The 19,103-nt window shown below is 41.0% G+C and overlaps 1 protein-coding gene across 1 annotated transcript in view; it reads left to right on the forward strand.

The window, feature by feature from the left end:
* The window catches only part of AdamTS-A (ADAM metallopeptidase with thrombospondin type 1 motif A), a 733,635-nt gene that overhangs the window by 673,352 nt on the left and 41,180 nt on the right, over positions 1–19,103 (forward strand). Inside the window, exons 21-23 of the mRNA XM_071671786.1 lie at positions 7,063–7,212; positions 9,358–9,564; positions 11,802–11,984. Coding sequence (XP_071527887.1) covers positions 7,063–7,212; positions 9,358–9,564; positions 11,802–11,984 — 540 coding nt within the window. The remainder of the gene's footprint in view (positions 1–7,062; positions 7,213–9,357; positions 9,565–11,801; positions 11,985–19,103) is intronic.

Here is a 19,103-nt window from a genome sequence, read left to right on the forward strand (position 1 = left end):
TCTTGCACGCATCTGTCAATTAACACGTAATCCAATAACACTCTCTGGCCATCTCTCTTACTTACATACGGATACTTATGTATATCTCACTTTTTAAACCAGGTATTCCCAATCACCAGTCCTTTTTCAGCACATGAATCTACAAGCTCTTCACCATTTCCATTTACAACACTAAACACCCCATGTATACCAATTATTCCCTCAACTGCCACATTACTCACCTTTGCTTTCAAATCACCCATCACTATAACCCGGTCTTGTGCATCAAAACCACTAACACACTCATTCAGCTGCTCCCAAAACACTTGCCTCTCATGATCTTTCTTCTCAAGCCCAGGTGCATATGCACCAATAATCACCTCTCTCTCGCCATCAACTTTCAGTTTTACCCATATTAATCTAAAATTTACTTTCTTACATTTTATCACATACTCCCACAACTCCTGTTTCAGAAGTAGTGCTACTCCTTCCCTTGCTCTTGCCCTCTCACTAACCCCTGACTCTACTCCCAAGACATTCCCAAACCACTCTTCCCCTTTACCCTTGAGCTTCGTTTCACTCAGAGCCAAAACATCCAGGTTCCTTTCCTCAAACATACTACCTATCTCTCCTTTTTTCACATCTTGGTTACATCCACACACATTTAGACACCCCAATCTGAGCCTTCAAGGAGGATGAGCACTCCCCACGTGACTCCTTCTTCTGTTTCCCATTTTAGAAAGTTAAAATACAAGGAGGGGAGGATTTCTGGCCCCCCGCTCCAATCCCCTCTAGTCGCCTTCTACAACACGTGAGGAATGTGTGGGAAGTATTCTTTCTCCCCTATCCCCAGGGATAATATATATATATATATATATATATATATATTTTTTTTTTTTTTTTCATACTTTGTCGCTGTCTCCCGCGTTTGCGAGGTAGCGCAAGGAAACAGACGAAAGAAATGGCCCAACCCCCCCCCATACACATGTACATACGTCCACACACGCAAATATACATACCTACACAGCCTTCCATGGTTTACCCCAGACGCTTCACATGCCTTGATTCAATCCACTGACAGCACGTCAACCCCTGTATACCACATCGCTCCAATTCACTCTATTCCTTGCCCTCCTTTCACCCTCCTGCATGTTCAGGCCCCGATCACACAAAATCTTTTTCACTCCATCTTTCCACCTCCAATTTGGTCTCCCTCTTCTCCTTGTTCCCTCCACCTCCGACACATATATCCTCTTGGTCAATCTTTCCTCACTCATCCTCTCCATGTGCCCAAACCACTTCAAAACACCCTCTTCTGCTCTCTCAACTACGCTCTTTTTATTTCCACACATCTCTCTTACCCTTACGTTACTCACTCGATCAAACCACCTCACACCACACATTGTCCTCAAACATCTCATTTCCAGCACATCCATCCTCCTGCGCACAACTCTATCCATAGCCCACGCCTCGCAACCATACAACATTGTTGGAACCACTATTCCTTCAAACATACCCATTTTTGCTTTCCAAGATAATGTTCTCGACTTCCACGCATTCTTCAAGGCCCCCAGAATTTTCGCCCCCTCCCCCACCCTATGATCCACTTCCGCTTCCATGGTTCCATCCGCTGCCAGATCCACTCCCAGATATCTAAAACACTTCACTTCCTCCAGTTTTTCTCCATTCAAACTCACCTCCCAATTGACTTGACCCTCAACCCTACTGTACCTAATAACCTTGCTCTTATTCACATTTACTCTTAACTTTCTTCTTCCACACACTTTACCAAACTCAGTCACCAGCTTCTGCAGTTTCTCACATGAATCAGCCACCAGCGCTGTGTCATCAGCGAACAACAACTGACTCACTTCCCAAGCTCTCTCATCCCCAACAGACTTCATACTTGCCCCTCTTTCCAAAACTCTTGCATTTACCTCCCTAACAACCCCATCCATAAACAAATTAAACAACCATGGAGACATCACACACCCCTGCCGCAAACCTACATTCACTGAGAACCAATCACTTTCCTCTCTTCCTACACGTACACATGCCTTACATCCTCGATAAAAACTTTTCACTGCTTCTAACAACTTGCCTCCCACACCATATATTCTTAATACCTTCCACAGAGCATCTCTATCAACTCTATCATATGCCTTCTCCAGATCCATAAATGCTACATACAAATCCATTTGCTTTTCTAAGTATTTCTCACATACATTCTTCAAAGCAAACACCTGATCCACACATCCTCTACCACTTCTGAAACCACACTGCTCTTCCCCAATCTGATGCTCTGTACATGCCTTCACCCTCTCAATCAATACCCTCCCATATAATTTACCAGGAATACTCAACAAACTTATACCTCTGTAAGTTGAGCACTCACTCTTATCCCCTTTGCCTTTGTACAATGGCACTATGCACACATTCTGCCAATCCTTAGGCACCTCACCATGAGTCATACATACATTAAATAACCTTACCAACCAGTCAACAATACAGTCACCCCCTCTTTTAATAAATTCCACTGCAATACCATCCAAACCTGCTGCCTTGCCGGCTTTCATCTTCCGCAAAGCTTTCACTACCTCTTCTCTGTTTACCAAATCATTTTCCCTAACCCTCTCACTTTGCACACCACCTCGACCAAAACACCCTATATCTGCCACTCTATCATCAAACACATTCAACAAACCTTCAAAATACTCACTCCATCTCCTTCTCACATCACCACTACTTGTTATCACCTCCCCATTTACGCCCTTCACTGAAGTTCCCATTTGCTCCCTTGTCTTACGCACTTTATTTACCTCCTTCCAGAACATCTTTTTATTCTCCCTAAAATTTAATGATACTCTCTCACCCCAACTCTCATTTGCCCTTTTTTTCACCTCTTGCACCTTTCTCTTGACCTCCTGTCTCTTCTTTTATACATCTCCCACTCAATTGCATTTTTTCCCTGCAAAAATTGTCCAAATGCCTCTCTCTTCTCTTTCACTAATACTCTTACTTCTTCATCCCACCACTCACTACCCTTTCTAATCAACCCACCTCCCACTCTTCTCATGCCACAAGCATCTTTTGCGCAATCCATCACTGATTCCCTAAATACATCCCATTCCTCCCCCACTCCCCTTACTTCCATTGTTCTCACCTTTTTTCCATTCTGTACTCAGTCTCTCCTGGTACTTCCTCACACAGGTCTCCTTCTCAAGCTCACTTACTCTCACCACCCTCTTCACCCCAACATTCACTCTTCTTTTCTGAAAACCCATACAAATCTTCACCTTAGCCTCCACAAGATAATGATCAGACATCCCTCCAGTTGCACCTCTCAGCACATTAACATCCAAAAGTCTCTCTTTCGCACGCCTGTCAATTAACACGTAATCCAATAACGCTCTCTGGCCATCTCTCCTACTTACATAAGTATACTTATGTATATCTCGCTTTTTAAACCAGGTATTCCCAATCATCAGTCCTTTTTCAGCACATAAATCTACAAGCTCTTCACCATTTCCATTTACAACACTGAACACCCCATGTATACCAATTATTCCCTCAACTGCCACATTACTCACCTTTGCATTCAAATCACTCATCACTGTAACCCGGACTCTATATATATATATATATATATATATATATATATATGTAGGTTTGCGGCAGGGGTGTGTGATGTCTCCATGGTTGTTTAATTTGTTTATGGATGGGGTTGTTAGGGAGGTGAATGCAAGAGTTTTGGAAAGAGGGGCAAGTATGAAGTCTGTTGGGGATGAGAGAGCTTGGGAAGTGAGTCAGTTGTTGTTCGCTGATGATACAGCGCTGGTGGCTGATTCATGTGAGAAACTGCAGAAGCTGGTGACTGAGTTTGGTAAAGTGTGTGAAAGAAGAAAGTTAAGAGTAAATGTGAATAAGAGCAAGGTTATTAGGTACAGTAGGGTTGAGGGTCAAGTCAATTGGGAGGCAAGTTTGAATGGAGAAAAACTGGAGGAAGTGAAGTGTTTTAGATATCTGGGAGTGGATCTGGCAGCGGATGGAACCATGGAAGTGGAAGTGGATCATAGGGTGGAGGAGGGAGCGAAAATTCTGGGAGCCTTGAAAAATGTGTGGAAGTCGAGAACATTATCTCGGAAAGCAAAAATGGGTATGTTTGAAGGAATAGTGGTTCCAACAATGTTGTATGGTTGCGAGGCGTGGACTATGGATAGAGTTGTGCGCAGGAGGATGGATGTGCTGGAAATGAGATGTTTGAGGACAATGTGTGGTGTGAGGTGGTTTGATCGAGTAAGTAACGTAAGGGTAAGAGAGATGTGTGGAAATAAAAAGAGCGTTGTTGAGAGAGCAGAAGAGGGTGTTTTGAAATGGTTTGGTCACATGGAGAGAATGAGTGAGGAAAGATTGACCAAGAGGATATATGTGTCGGAGGTGGAGGACCAAGAGGATATATGTGTCGGAGGTGGAGGGAACGAGGAGAAGAGGGAGACCAAATTGGAGGTGGAAAGATGGAATGAAAAAGATTTTGTGTGATCGGGGCCTGAACATGCAGGAGGGTGAAAGGAGGGCAAGTAATAGAGTGAATTGGAGCGATGTGGTATACCGGGGTTGACGTGCTGTCAGTGGATTGAATCAAGGCATGTGAAGCGTCTGGGGTAAACCATGGAAGGCTGTGTAGGTATGTATATTTGTGTGTGTGGACGTATGTATATACATGTGTATAGGGGTGGGTTGGGCCATTTCTTTCGTCTGTTTCCTTGCCCTACCTCGCAAACGCGGGAGACAGCGACAAAGCAAAAAAAAAAAAAAAAAGTATACACACACATACACACATATATATATACACAGTCATATACATCACTTCATGAACAGTATATATATTATAGTATTTTATATATTCTGGTACATGTATGCAGTAGATTTTCACTGTTATAATGTCTGGTACAGTCTTGTTGGTAAAGAAACTGCCAATCTTTATTGCTTACATTATTTGATTAAGTTTTTCATTCATCCTGCATCTCTTACTCCTTGTTCAGAGGCAAGAATTCCTCTGTTAATTCAAAGCACTGTCAAGATCAGCCATCCTTAGATTTACCACAGGGCTTATAACTAAAGAAATCATTTACAATCAAAGATTTTCCCTCAAACTTATATTGTATATCTAACAGAAATCACAGGATTTTTGAAGTCCAATAAGACTTTTGCAAAAGGATATTTGCTTAGAGGCATTTCTTATAGCAGAGACTTATACATGTTAAGACTCAACAAAAGAGGAATCTTCCAAGTCATCATCACCAGAAGTTAAGTGCAGTGAAGTGTCTTCACTTGATGTTCGTAACTTCAGGTATTTTTCATTTAAGGGATTCTTTGTCACATATCCTTTTTTCTAAGTAAACCTACATGATTGGAGGGCACATAATGTTTTCTCTCAGAAAGTTAGCTGTGAGCTTGTGAAAAGCATGTTTTTGAGCAAAAATCATCATTTTTCCTTCATGACCAACCCTACTTCCCTCATAAGGTTGGTTTTCATCTTTCTGATCATTGAGATTCATCACTGACTATGGCAAGTAGCCTTACGTTGAAGGATGGGTCATTGTGCTGTCTTTGGTAATGGAAGGTAGGAATAACAGCTTAGTAAATGGTTATAGTATTGTTTTGAGTTGAATTTTTCAAGAACTCTCTAGAATATATCATAGATATGTGTTTTACATGCATATACCATGACTTTGGCGTTATTTCAAGTATTTGAGGTGGAATCATTAGCATAAGAGTGAATAGGGCTAGAAGTAGAAGAGAGGTCATTTATTGAGAGAAGAGAGTATGTGAATGCCACTCTTGATGGGGGTAGGAGGGGAAATCGCACCATCATTGACTACTGCGATGGAACAGCTTGAGGGGAACTATGCATTAGAGAACTGAGAGAAGCAGCAAAAGAAAGGAAGGGAATTTAGAAAGCAAAGGCTTATACCAAACCCTGTCAAATGCTTTGGAGATGTTGAGGGTTATGACAAAGGTTTCACAAAAATCAATTTTATCTCAGAGTATATATGTAAGACTATTGAATAAGATAGGTAAAAACTTCAGGTGGTAGTGGTGGATAACATTCATATAGTAGATTCATATAGTAGAAAGATATGTGGTGTGTGCAAATTATTAGAAAGAATGTAATGAAGTCAAACATTTGGTAGTTCAGAGGTTGGTTAAGAAGGTATATAGTCTTATTACAAAGTACAAATAGACTTTGGAAGAGGTGGATAGATGTAGTACAAAAACAGATAAGGCTTGAGTCAGATCTGGTTAAGATATCGTATGATTGATTGATAAGTTAAATGGCACCATTTTATATGTAAAAATGTTGTAAATTGAGTATCTGATCTCATCTAATATTTTAGCACAGTTTGCAAAGCAAAATAGTAAGATGTGCTTCTGTTATAGTAAAGGTTGTGTACACCTGATCCACTCTATGTAAAAAGGAATTCAGTTAACAGTAAAAGACAACAGAAAATCAGTCGGTGTGATTTCAAGCTTTACCTTTATGATTAAGTTTTGAGGAAGCTATTCATCTTTCCCATGTAAATTTTTATTTTGAGGGGTTATAGTATGACAAAAGTTAAAGTGTAGTAAAATTGACTGAGGGGATTTTGTACTGTACAGGGATTTCCCAATGAAATGAAAATTAATGTTTGAATAATAAAGACTTGCTCTTGAAGAGAGAATGGGAGTTATTTTGCTTTAGTATAGTGCAATCTTGTCATTTACAAGAACAGCATGTTAGAAAAACTGATGAGATACAAGTGTGAGCATGTAGAATGTCACTTCATGTTTGATTCAGGAATGCTATGAAATTGGTAACTTTAGAATGACAGAAAGAGGACTAATCTCTGGCACCTAAAACTGCTAGACAAACTATTCCCATGTGCATAGATTCTGTGTGATGAGGCAAATTTTTCATTAATGGAATTTTCAGTGTTTGAAAATAACATGATATATTGCCCATCATCATAAGTTGAGTGTTCCTGTTCTAAATTCATTAGTATATTGATTTCATGTAATAATGCTTAGATTATTATTTGTCAGTGTTCCCAAGATTGTGGTGGTGGAGAGAAGCGCCGACAGGTGGTGTGTATCACACCAGAAGCTCCATGTCCACCAGAGCAGCGGCCACCAGATACTGCCCCATGCAACACCCATGTCTGCCCTGAATGGTCCACGGGAGACTGGGGGCATGTGAGTAATAATCTGATTCTCAGCCATTTTCTACAATCTGGAAAACTCTGCATATGCACTTCTCTAAGTCTCTAAGTTAGATTTATTGAACACTAGACTCATGATTTTCTATAAGTGTTTGGACCATATCTTTGGAGGACAGTAAGATATTGCTGATAGCAGAGAAATTCCCTTCTCAAGCAATATTTTTCCCATTTCATTCAATAATTACTCAAAATCTTGAAATGCAGAGTAGTCTTATTTTTTTTTATTTATTATACTTTGTTGCTGTCTCCTGCATTAGCGAGGTAGTGCAAGGTAACAGATGAAAGAATGACCCAACCCACCCATATATACATGTATGTACATAAACGCCCACACACGCACACATATGTACCTATACATACACAGACATATACGTATATACAAATGTACATATTCATATATGCTGCCTTCATCCATTCCCGCCGCCACCCCGCCACACATGAAATAGCACCTCCCTCCACCCACATGCATGTGAGGTAGTGCTAGGAAAAGACAACAAGGCCTCATTCACTCACACTCAGTCTCTAGCTGTCATGTGTAATGCACCGAAACCATAGATCCCTTTCCACATCCAAGCCCCACAAAACTTTCCATGGTTTACCCCAGTCGCTTCACATGCCCTGGTTCAATCCATTGACAGCACGTCGACCCCAGTATACCTCAGCATTCCAATTCACTCTATTCCTTGCATCCCTTTCACCCTCCTGTATGTACAGTCCCCAATCACTCAAAATCTTCACTCCATCCTTCCACCTCCAATTTGGTCTCCCACTTCTTGTTCCTTCCACCACTGACACATATATCCTCTTGGTCAATCTTTCCTCACTCATTCTCTCCATGTGACCTAACCATTTCAATACACCCTCTTCTGCTCTCTCAAACACACACTTTTTATTACTCTTACCCTTTCATTACTTACTCGATCGAACCACCTCACACCACATATTGTCCTCAAACATCTCATTTCCAACACATCCACCCTCTTCCACACAACCCTATCTGTTGCTCATGCCTCACAACCATAAGACATTGTTGGAACCACTATTCCTTCAAACGTACCCATTTTTGCTCTCCATGATAACATTCTCGCCTTCCACACATTCTTCAATGCTCCCAGAACCTTTGCTCCCTCCTCCACCCTGTGGCTCACTTCCGCTTCCATGGTTCCATCTGCTGCCAAAGCCACTCCCAGATATCTAAGACACTTCACCTCCTCCATTTTTTCTCCATTTAAAACTTACCTCCCAGTTTACTTGTCCTTCAACCCTACTGAACCTAATAACCTAATAACGGGGCCAGCAGAGTAGTCTTACATGCCTTTATTTTCATATCAATATATTTCAGACTTTTATAACAGAATTTGTAAAAGTTTAACAAATACCTCTGCCTTTATGGGGGATATCTAAGGATTATACAGATATCACATGTTACCAATTTGTGTAGGTGTTGATATGATATAATGTCTTCTGTGATTATGTGCAGCACAGAGTACTTTCCTCGGAATACTGTTGACAAGATTTTTCCATAATGGCAAGGCTTGCACATGGCACTCATCATTTACCTTATTTCTTGAATAACTGTTTCTTTTGATCACCTAGATGCATAAAGTGTTTAAGTAAGCATTCGAAATCCTTGCTGTTATTTGTGTATTTTTTTCTGATTGATGTTTTTAAATATCCATAAGTTGGCAGTTGTCATTCTGCCTAGCGTCCCTTTATACTGGGATGTTCATTTTTCCCGTGATTTTTACAATTCTTTCATCAATATGAGTGTAAGGAGCAGGAACCTATTACACTAAAGGAAGTTGGTGGTATCCTTTGATCATCATCCATAAGTACTTCTTTTCTTTTTTCCCGTTCTGTCAGTGCTTTTTTTTTTAGAAATGCTTTGCCAGATGTAGTAACTTTATAGTTTTACCTTTATAAAAAGATCTGGTAAAGAAGGTCTAATTGCTGTTTTCATATTTTACTGGACAATTCACATTTCTTGGGAATTTAGCAAGACATATATTCTGCAGCCTCAGGACTAACTTGCAAAGTGAAATTCTTGCTTAATATGAAGGTATACACAAAATGATACTGAAAAAGAAAATGCAACTTCCAGTGTTTTATCCACTGACAGTGCCGCCTTCGACGTGGACGTCATCGTCGATGTGGGCGTGGTCACCAGGAACGCTTAGTAGTTTGTCGAGAACCTAGTGGTCTTAAACTGGATGAACAGCAATGCCATGCTGATGACAAACCCACTCACACCCGTGTCTGTAAGATTCCCTGCAGACGGGGCCGGCAACGGCAGCGTTACAAGTGGAAAGCTGGAGATTGGTCGCCGGTAAAGTATCGCAGACATCCATCCTCTCCAAATCATGACAGTCAGACCAAAAGGAATTTTAATATAAGCAATGAAAACAATATCATAATTAATCCCAGTAATCTTTGTGAAACATCTGTCAGGCATTGCTCACCCTCTAGTCATACTGCTACATCACTTTCACCATCACTCCCAACCATCTCTAGAGTCTCACAAGCCACTTCATCTGCTGTCTCCCAGAGGTCATATCTGGGATTAACATTCGATCATAGAGGAATGTAGGCATTCTCAGATATTTTTTTTGCCCCATTGTGACATGTAAATATCCTCCCATTCTCTGTGATGAATTCATGTGATACTTCCATGTATGATGTGTGTGTGTGTGATCTTTTGTAATGGAAATAAATGTTTTAAGGAAAAGTTTATCACTGCCTCATCAACCCCAATGTTCAAAGTGAGAGACTCAGGATTCATTGATAGCATGAGTACACTAGATTCTCAACTTGATCCCATTGGTTTTGTTACATCTCTGGATATAGTTTGAAGCACAGTAACTTTAAGTCACACACATTGCTTTGAACATAGTTATGAAGAATTTATTTCATAAGTAACAGCCTTCACACAAGAAGCAGCTAGCATCTAGTGTATTAACTATCACCTCAACAAAGATGATCCTGTAAAGCATGTGCTGATCCCCACGTTCCCTACGTGCCTCAGTCCCCTCATAAAGCACCATATATGGCCTTTTTGGTAAGTTATTGAAGTTTTTGGCTGTCGTGCATTAGCATACCCAGCAGAAACTTGCTGGGTTTGAAACCCTTTACTGTTGCTTCACAAAAAGGGGTGAAGTACCCCTCAGTTTACATTTGTGACATGATCAATGAGTATTTTATACCTTGTGGTAGATGACTGAGTTCAAGAACATGAACTTATTACTTATATGTAGCATTCATATGAAGTACTTCTGATAATTTTTGGAATCTTGAACTGTAATCATTTGATTGATTTTTGACATATCAGTGTTGTCATAGATTACATACATGCACTCTGCACCACATGATAGTATCATAGCTTGTGTGGGACCCCTATCAACACTCCTCAGTACCTGAATACCTGATGGTTGACAACTTGATTGAGATGTAATGTCTGTATATTGATATATTTCTATAAAGCTAGGGGAAGAAAGAATACTTCCCATGTATTCCTTGTGTGTCATAAAAGGCAATTAAAAGGGTAGGAAGTGAGGGGCTGGAAGTCTCTCTCTCTCTCTCTCTCTCTCTCTCTCTCTCTCTCTCTCTCTCTCTCTCTCTCTCTCTCTCTCTCTCTCTCTCTCTCTCTCTCTCTCTAAAGGGTCGGAGTCGAGGGCGCTAGAAGTGAGGGGCTGGAAGTCTCTCTCTCTCTCTCTCTCTCTCTCTCTCTCTCTCTCTCTCTCTCTCTCTCTCTCTCCTCCAGCTTTGGCTTCTCCAAAAGAAGGAATAGAGAAGGGGCCAAGTGAGGATTTTCCCTCTTAAGCTCAGTCCTCTGTTCTTAACACTACCTTGCTGTCTCGGGGAATAGCGAATATGTATGGAAAAAACTATATGTAATATCTTCAACCCCATTCCCAAGTACATAGATGATCCAAGTGTTTACATCTTATTACCTTATTCACAAATTCTCTTCCTATAACTAGAATGGTAAAGTTAGCATAGGCTTCCACACTAATATGAGTGCTTAATTTTTCAGTTTCCTTGCTTTTGTGATTCATCAAAATTGATCTGTTGCCCACTTATGGTTGGTTTTTATTATGATGGAGTTTTGTTATGTAAAGACTCATTCACCTTTTTTGAACAAAATTATAAGATTTCTTGTCACTTATAATCTTTGATCTTGTCACAAATGAATTCTCCAATTTAAGACCCAAGCTAAATGCTACCTAAAAATGGTGTTAAAAGCTTCAAAACTAACCAGAATTACAAAAAAGTCTTAAATTTTAGATTAGAATAATATTTTGACCAACTTTGCAATGTCAGCTTATGTAACTTTTATTTGAATATCCTTTTGTTACAATGTAGGTGTAGACACAGAAACACATTGCATCTTTGGTTATCCCTATACATAATAGCATACCATTCCTTCTTGTCTGAACTTCCTAAATCATTTTAAAGCTTATCTTAAATTTAACTAGACTATAAATGAAAATAAACTAACTAAATGATGAGTATAATTGTTGATAACATCATTTCATCTCATAATGTGTTTGAATGTATCCCTTGCAGTGCTCGAAGGAGTGTGATCGTGGGGTCATGTACCGTAATGTGACCTGTATTGACACTCGGATGAATGGAATGGATGTACATAACGAGTATTGTCTTCGGGAAGGGCTGCATAGACGCAAAGCAAGTCGCGGCTGTAATAAGCACCCTTGCCCATTCCGCTGGGTTGCCTCCCCATGGTCTGAGGTACACACATCATACTGAGCTATAGAGTTGTATTTATCAGCCTAACTTTAGATCACCAAAACTGAATATGCACTTGTTGACATCATTAACTTCTTTTCATTTGGTTCAGATATACCCACTTTAAATATGCACCTATTTTGTTTGGTGATTTCAAGGAGAACAGTGGCAGTTAGAAACGACTCCTTACAGTAGTGAAGTCAGTATTGCAGTATTAATCAAAGTAAAACTATGGCACCATATTCATTTAGGATCTTTTAGAAATAGCTGATATACTTTCTTCATGTATTATATCTCCTCAATCACCTCCATCTTATCCCAACCTTCCGTAAGTTACTTCCTTCTCTAGCTTTAATTTTGTTTTGCATTGCAGATGCCCTTTATTATTTCATTCCATTTATATTTGTGATTACCTGTTAGTATATTTCTCTCATGCAATTTCTAAAGCGAATTTGTAAAAATCTGCCATCAGCAGAGACCATAACAGAGATTCAAACTCAAAACACCATCACTAACTTAATCACTGGATTACAAATGGCAAACTGGCACACCTTCCTTAACAGATCTCTGGAAAACAAATGGCAAGCTAGCACACCTTTCTTAACAGAATGGAACATAAACCAGCAGCAACCAATTTTGGAAAAGCACAGAAAGATTAATACTTCCTCTATCACTCCTTCCCCTACACATGGATCACTTTTAACCCAAAACAACACCCTATCTCCCAAAGAGCACAAACATATTTATGAAAAACTACTAAACAATGAGCTGCAAATCAACCACACCTTTAAACTGAACAGCCATGAAAAACTATTCATACTTCGCCCCAAAGCAACTGCTAACCCACCCTTCACACCCACTGACACAGTGTGATTAAGACCTTAAAGAACTCCCCTGCAGCTGGCCTTGATGATATATCAGACTTCCACATAAAAACTTCAGCCCAAAAGCCAAATATCTGGCTGCACAACAAAATCCCAAGCACAGAAACCCCAAGCCTTATATGAACTCCCCTCCTGCTAGCACTCCATATCACTTTTGACATCAATATCCAAACTCCCAAAAAAACTGATCCCTAACAGTAAACAGGTTGTCCCTCTTTCACCCATACAGCATGGCTTGAAACTCAATTACTCCAGTTACATTGAACATGAACCTTACATTGCATACAGATCTAACACTACACACCCTGGATGACTTCGTACATCCACAAACCCCTCTTACACTGTACTTAGGGGTGGGGACACAGGTAGACAGTTCACAAGTACAATAGTCAGTATATTACCTACAGAATAGATGTGTGGATCAGGTGTTTGCTTTGAAGAATGTATGTGAAAAATACTTAGAAAAACAGATGGATTTTTATGAAGCATTTATGGATCTGGAGAAGGCATATGATAGAGTTAATAGAGATGCTTTGTGGAAGGTATTAAGAGTATATGGTGTGGCAGGTAAGTTGCTAGAAGTGGTGAAAAGTTTTTACTAAGGATGTAAGGCATGTGTACAGAGTCGGAAGAGAGGAAAGTGATTGGTTCCCGGTGAATGTCAGTTTGCAGCAGGGGTGTGTGATGTCTCCGTGGTTGTTTAATTTGTTTATGGATGGGGTTGTTAGGGAGGTGAATGCAAGAGTTTTGGAGAGAGGGGCAAGTATGCAGTCTGTTGTGGATGAGAGGGCTTGGGAAGTGAGTCAGTTGTTGTTCTCTGATGATACAGCGCTGGTGGCTGATTTAGGTGAGAAACTGCAGAAGTTGGTGACTGAGTTTGGTAAAGTGTGTGAAAGAAGAAAGCTGAAAGTAAATGTGAATAAGAGCAAGGTTATTAGGTTCATTAGGGTTGAGGGTCTAGTTAATTGGGAGGTAAGTTTGAATGGAGAAAAACTGGAGGAAGTGAAGAGTTTTAGATATCTGGGAGTGGTTTCAGCAGCGGAAGGAACCATGGAAGTGGAAGTGAGTCACAGGGTGGGGGAGGGGGCGAAGGTTCTGGGAGCATTGAAGAATGTGTGGAAGGTGAGATTTTATATCGAAGAGCAAAAATGGGTGTGTTTGAAGGAATAGTGGTTCCAGCAATGTTATATGGTTGCGAGGCATGGGCTATAGATAGAGTTGTGCAGAGGAGGGTAGATGTATTGGAAATGAAATGTTTGAGGACAATGTATGGTGTGAGGTGGTTTGATAAAGTAAGTAATGAAAGGGTAGGAGAGATGTGTGGTAATAAAAAGAGTGTGGTTGAGAGAGCAGAAGAGCATGTGTTGAAATGGTTTGGATACATGAAGAGAATGAGTGAAGAAAGATTGACAAAGAGGATATATGTGTCTTAGGTGGAGGGAAGGAGAAGTGAGAGGCCAAATTGGAGGTGGAAGGATGGAGTGAAGATTTTGAGCGATCATGGCCTGAACATACAGGAGGGCGAAAGGCATACAAGGAGTAGAGTGAATTGGAACGATGTGGTATACTAGGGTGGACGTGCTGTGAATGGATTGAACCAGGGCATGTAATGTGTCTGGAGTAAACCATGAAAAGGTCTGTGGGGCGTGATGTGGAAAGGAGCTGTGGTTTCGGTGCATTAAACATGGCAGCTAGAGAGTGAGTGTGAATGAATGTGGCCATTGTTATCTTTGCCAAGCTCTACCTTGCATGCACTCGGGGGGAGGGGGGGTGCCATTTTCATGTACGGCGGGGTGGCAATGGGAATGGATAAAGGCAGCAAGTATGGATATGTACATGTGAATATATGTATATGTTCAAATGTATACTTATGTATATGTGCATGTGTGGGCATTTATATATATACATGAGTATGTAGGTGGGTTGGGCCTTTCTTTCTTCTGTTCCCTTGCTCTACCTTGCTAATGCAGGAGACAGCAACTAAGAATGAATAAATAGATATATATATATATATATATATATACAGAGAATTGGGCCAGGTGAGGGTAGTCCCTCAAAGGCCCAGTCATCTGTTCTTAACGTTACCTCGCTAATGCGGGAAATGGCGAATAGTTTGAAAGAAAGAAATATATATATATATATATATATATATATATATATATATATATATATATATATATGTATATATATATATATATATATATATGTATTCCTTCAAAGATACCCATTTTTGCTTTCCGAGATAATGTTCTCGACTTCCACACATTCTTCAAGGGCCCCAGAATTTTCGCCCCCTCCCCCACCCTATGATCCACTTCCGCTTCCATGGTTCCATCCGCTGCCAGATCCACTCCCAGATATCTAAAACACTTCACTTCCTCCAGTTTTTCTCCATTCAAACTCACCTCCCAGTTGACTTGACCCTCAACCCTACTGTACCTAATAACCTTGCTCTTATTCACATTTACTCTTAACTTTCTTCTTCCACACACTTTACCAAACTCAGTCACCAGCTTCTGCAGTTTCTCACATGAATCAGCCACCAGCGCTGTATCATCAGCGAAGAACAACTGACTCACTTCTCAAGCTCTCTCATCCCCAACAGACTTCATACTTGCCCCTCTTTCCAAAACTCTTGCATTTACCTCCCTAACAACCCCATCCATAAACAAATTAAACAACCATGGAGACATCACACACCCCTGCCGCAAACCTACATTCACTGAGAACCAATCACTTTCCTCTCTTCCTACACGTACACATGCCTTACATCCTCGATAAAAACTTTTCACTGCTTCTAACAACTTTCCTCCCACACCATATATTCTTAATACCTTCCACAGAGCATCTCTATCAACTCTATCGTATGCCTTCTCCAGATCCATAAATGCTACATACAAATCCATTTGCTTTTCTAAGTATTTCTCACATACATTCTTCAAAGCAAACACCTGATCCACACATCCTCTACCACTTCTGAAACCACACTGCTCTTCCCCAATCTGATGCTCTGTACATGCCTTCACCCTCTCAATCAATACCCTCCCATACAATTTACCAGGAATACTCAACAAATATATATATATATATATTTTTTTTTTTTATACTCTGGTTCTGATTCCAACAATGTTGTATGGTTGCGAGGCGTGGGCTATGGATAGAGTTGTGCGCAGGAGGATGGATGTGCTGGAAATGAGATGTTTGAGGGCAATGTGTGGTGTGAGGTGGTTTGATCGAGTGAGTAACGTAAGGGTAAGAGAGATGTGTGGAAATAAAAAGAGCGTGGTTGAGAGAGCAGAAGAGGGTGTTTTGAAGTGGTTTGGGCAAATGGAGAGGATGAGTGAGGAAAGATTGACCAAGAGGATATATGTGTCGGAGGTGGAGGGAGCAAGGAGAAGAGGGAGACCAAATTGGAGGTGGAAAGATGGAGTGAAAAAGATTTTGTGTGATCGGGGCCTGAACATGCAGGAGGGTGAAAGGAGGGCAAGAAATAGAGTGAATTGGAGCGATGTGGTATACAGGGGTTGACGTGCTGTCAGTGGATTGAATCAAGGCATGTGAAGCGTCTGGGGTAAACCATGGAAAGCTGTGTAGGTATGTATATTTGCGTGTGTGGACGTGTGTATGTACGTGTGTATGGGGGTTGGGCCATTTCTTTCGTCTGTTTCCTTGCGCTACCTCGCAAATGCGGGAGACAGCGACAAAGTATAAAAAAAAAAAAAAAAAAAAAAAAATATATATATATATATATATATATATATATATATATATTTTATTTCTTTTTCTTTCTTTTAAACTATTCGCCATTTCCTGCGTTAGCGAGGTAGCGTTAAGAACAGAGGACTGGGCCTTTTTTGGAATATGATAGAGTGGCAGATATAGGGTGCTTTGGTCGAGGTGGTGTGCAAAGTGAGAGAGTTAGGGAAAATGATTTGGGAAACAGAGAAGAGGTAGTAAAAGCTTTGCGGAAGATGAAAGCCAGCAAGGCAGCAGGTTTGGATGGTATTGTAGTGGAATTTATTAAAAAAGGGGTGACTGTATTGTTGACTGGTTGGTAAGGTTATTTAATGTATGTATGACTCATGGTGAGGTGCCTGAGGATTGGCGGAATGCGTGCATAGTGCCATTGTACAAAGGCAAAGGGGATAAGAGTGAGTGCTCAAATTACAGAGGTATAAGTTTGTTGAGTATTCCTGGGAAATTATATGGGAGGGTATTGATTGAGAGGGTGAAGGCATGTACAGAGCATCAGATTGGGGAAGAGCAGTGTGGTTTCAGAAGTGGTAGAGGATGTGTGGATCAAGTGTTTGCTTTGAAGAATGTATGTGAGAAATACTTAGAAAAGCAAATGGATTTGTATGTAGCATTAATGGATCTGGAGAAGGCATATGATAGAGTTGATAGAGATGCTCTGTGGAAGGTACTAAATATATGGTGTGAGAGGCAAGTTGTTAGAAGCAGTGAAAAGTTTTTATCAAGGATGTAAGGCATGTGTACGTGTAGGAAGAGAGGAAAGTGATTGGTCCTCAGTGAATGTAGGTTTGCGGCAGGGGTGTGTGATGTCTCCATGGTTGTTTAACTTGTTTATGGATGGGGTTGTTAGGGAGGTGAATGCAAGAGTTTTGGAAAGAGGGGCAAGTATGAAGTCTGTTGTGGATGAGAGAGCTTGGGAAGTGAGTCAGTTGTTGTTCGCTGATGATACAGCGCTGGTGGCTGATTCATGTGAGAAACTGCAGAAGCTGGTGACTGAGTTTGGTAAAGTGTGTGAAAGAAGAAAGTTAAGAGTAAATGTGAATAAGAGCAAGGTTATTAGGTACAGTAGGGTTGAGGGTCAAGTCAGTTGGGAGGTAAGTTTGAATGGAGAAAAACTGGAGGAAGTGAAGTGTTTTAGATATCTGGGAGTGGATCTGGCAGCGGATGGAACCATGGAAACGGAAGTGAATCATAGGGTGGCGGAGGGGGCGAAAATCCTGGGAGCCTTAAAGAATGTTTGGAAGTCGAGAACATTATCTCGGAAAGCAAAATGGGTATGTTTGAAGGAATAGTGGTTCCAACAATGTTGTATGGTTGCGAGGCATGGGCTATGGATAGAGTTGTGCGCAGGAGGGTGGATGTGCTGGAAATGAAATGTTTGAGGACAATATGTGGTGTGAGGTATTTTGATCAAGTAAGTAATGTAAGGGTAAGAGAGATGTGTGGAAATAAAAAGAGCGTGGTTGAGAGAGCAGAAGAGGGCGTTTTGAAATGGTTTGGGCACATGGAGAGTGAGTGAGGAAAGATTGACCAAGAGGATATATGTGTTGGAGGTGGAGGGAACGAGGAGAAGTGGGAGACCAAATTGGAGGTGGAAAGATGGAGTGAAAAAGATTTTGAGTGATCGGGGCCTGAACATGCAGGAGGGTGAAAGGCGGGCAAGGATTAGAGTGAATTGTATCGATGTGGTATACCGGGGTCGACGTGCTGTCAATGGATTGAATCAGGGCATGTGAAGCGTCTGTGGTAAACCATGGAAAGTTGTGTGGGGCCTGGATGTGGAAAGGGAGCTGTGGTTTCGGGCATTATTACATGACAGCTAGAGACTGAGTGTGAACGAATGGGGCCTTTGTTGTCTTTTCCTAACGCTACCTCGCACACATGAGGGGGGAGGGGGATGTTATTCCATGTGTGGTGAGGTTGCAATGGAAATAAATAAAGGCAGACAGTATGAATTGTGTGCATGGGTATATATGTATATGTCTGTGTGTGTATATATATGTGTACATTGAGATGTGTAGGTATGTATATTTGCGTGTGTGGACGTGTGCCCTCATTCATTCCAAGTGCCACCCCGCCCCACGAGAAACAGCATCGCTACCTCCTGCTTCAGTGAGGTAGTGCCAGGAAAGCAGACAGAAAAGGCCACATTTGTTCACACTCAGTCTCTAGCTGTCATGTGTAATGCACCGAAACCACAGCTCCCTGGCCACATCCAGGGCCCACAGACCTTTCCATGGTTTACCCCAGAAGCTTCACATGTCCTGGTTCAGTCCATTGACATTATAACGACCCCAGTATACCACAGTGTTCCACTTCACTCTATTCCATGCACATCTTTCACCCTCCAGCATGTTCAGGCCCCGATTGCTCAAAATCTTTTCTACTCCATCCCTCCATCTCCAACTTGGTCCCCCAGTTGTCCTTGTTCCCTCCACTTCTGACACATATATCTCCTTTGTCAACAATTCCTCTCTCATTCTCT

This window comes from Panulirus ornatus, chromosome 17 (assembly GCF_036320965.1).
Source record: "Panulirus ornatus isolate Po-2019 chromosome 17, ASM3632096v1, whole genome shotgun sequence".
Classification (NCBI taxonomy): Eukaryota; Metazoa; Arthropoda; class Malacostraca; order Decapoda; family Palinuridae; genus Panulirus; species Panulirus ornatus.